Source organism: Bison bison, unplaced genomic scaffold (assembly GCF_000754665.1).
Source record: "Bison bison bison isolate TAMUID 2011002044 unplaced genomic scaffold, Bison_UMD1.0 scf7180017864291, whole genome shotgun sequence".
Taxonomy (NCBI): domain Eukaryota; kingdom Metazoa; phylum Chordata; class Mammalia; order Artiodactyla; family Bovidae; genus Bison; species Bison bison.
This window is the reverse complement of record NW_011494863.1, coordinates 12699422-12699699: the sequence shown is the minus strand read 5'-3', so window position 1 is coordinate 12699699 and position 278 is coordinate 12699422. Positions and strand designations below refer to the sequence as shown.

General features: G+C 61.9%; 1 protein-coding gene across 1 annotated transcript in view; it reads left to right on the top strand.

Annotated features, from left to right (window-relative positions):
* Nucleotides 1–278, top strand: part of FAT2 (FAT atypical cadherin 2) — a 78889-nt gene that overhangs the window by 52038 nt on the left and 26573 nt on the right. The window contains exon 20 of the mRNA XM_010850598.1: nucleotides 1–231. This exon is cut by the window's left edge and continues 35 nt beyond it. Coding sequence (XP_010848900.1) covers nucleotides 1–231 — 231 coding nt within the window. The remainder of the gene's footprint in view (nucleotides 232–278) is intronic.

Here is a 278-nt window from a genome sequence, read left to right as displayed (position 1 = left end):
TCCAGGAGCTGGCATCCACCATCGCTCGCTCAGCCAAGGAGATGGAGCACTCAGTGGGAATTCAGATGAGGTCAGCCATGCCCGTGGTGCCCTGCCAGGGGCCAAGCTGCCAGGGACAAATCTGCCAAGAGACCGTGCACCTGGATCCCAGGGTTGGGCCCACATACAGCACAGCCCGGCTCAGCATCCTGACCCCAAGGCACCGCCTGGAGAAGAACTGCTCCTGTAAAGGTGAGAAATGGGCCTTCCCTAGGACACCCAGCACTGCTGGGCCTGGC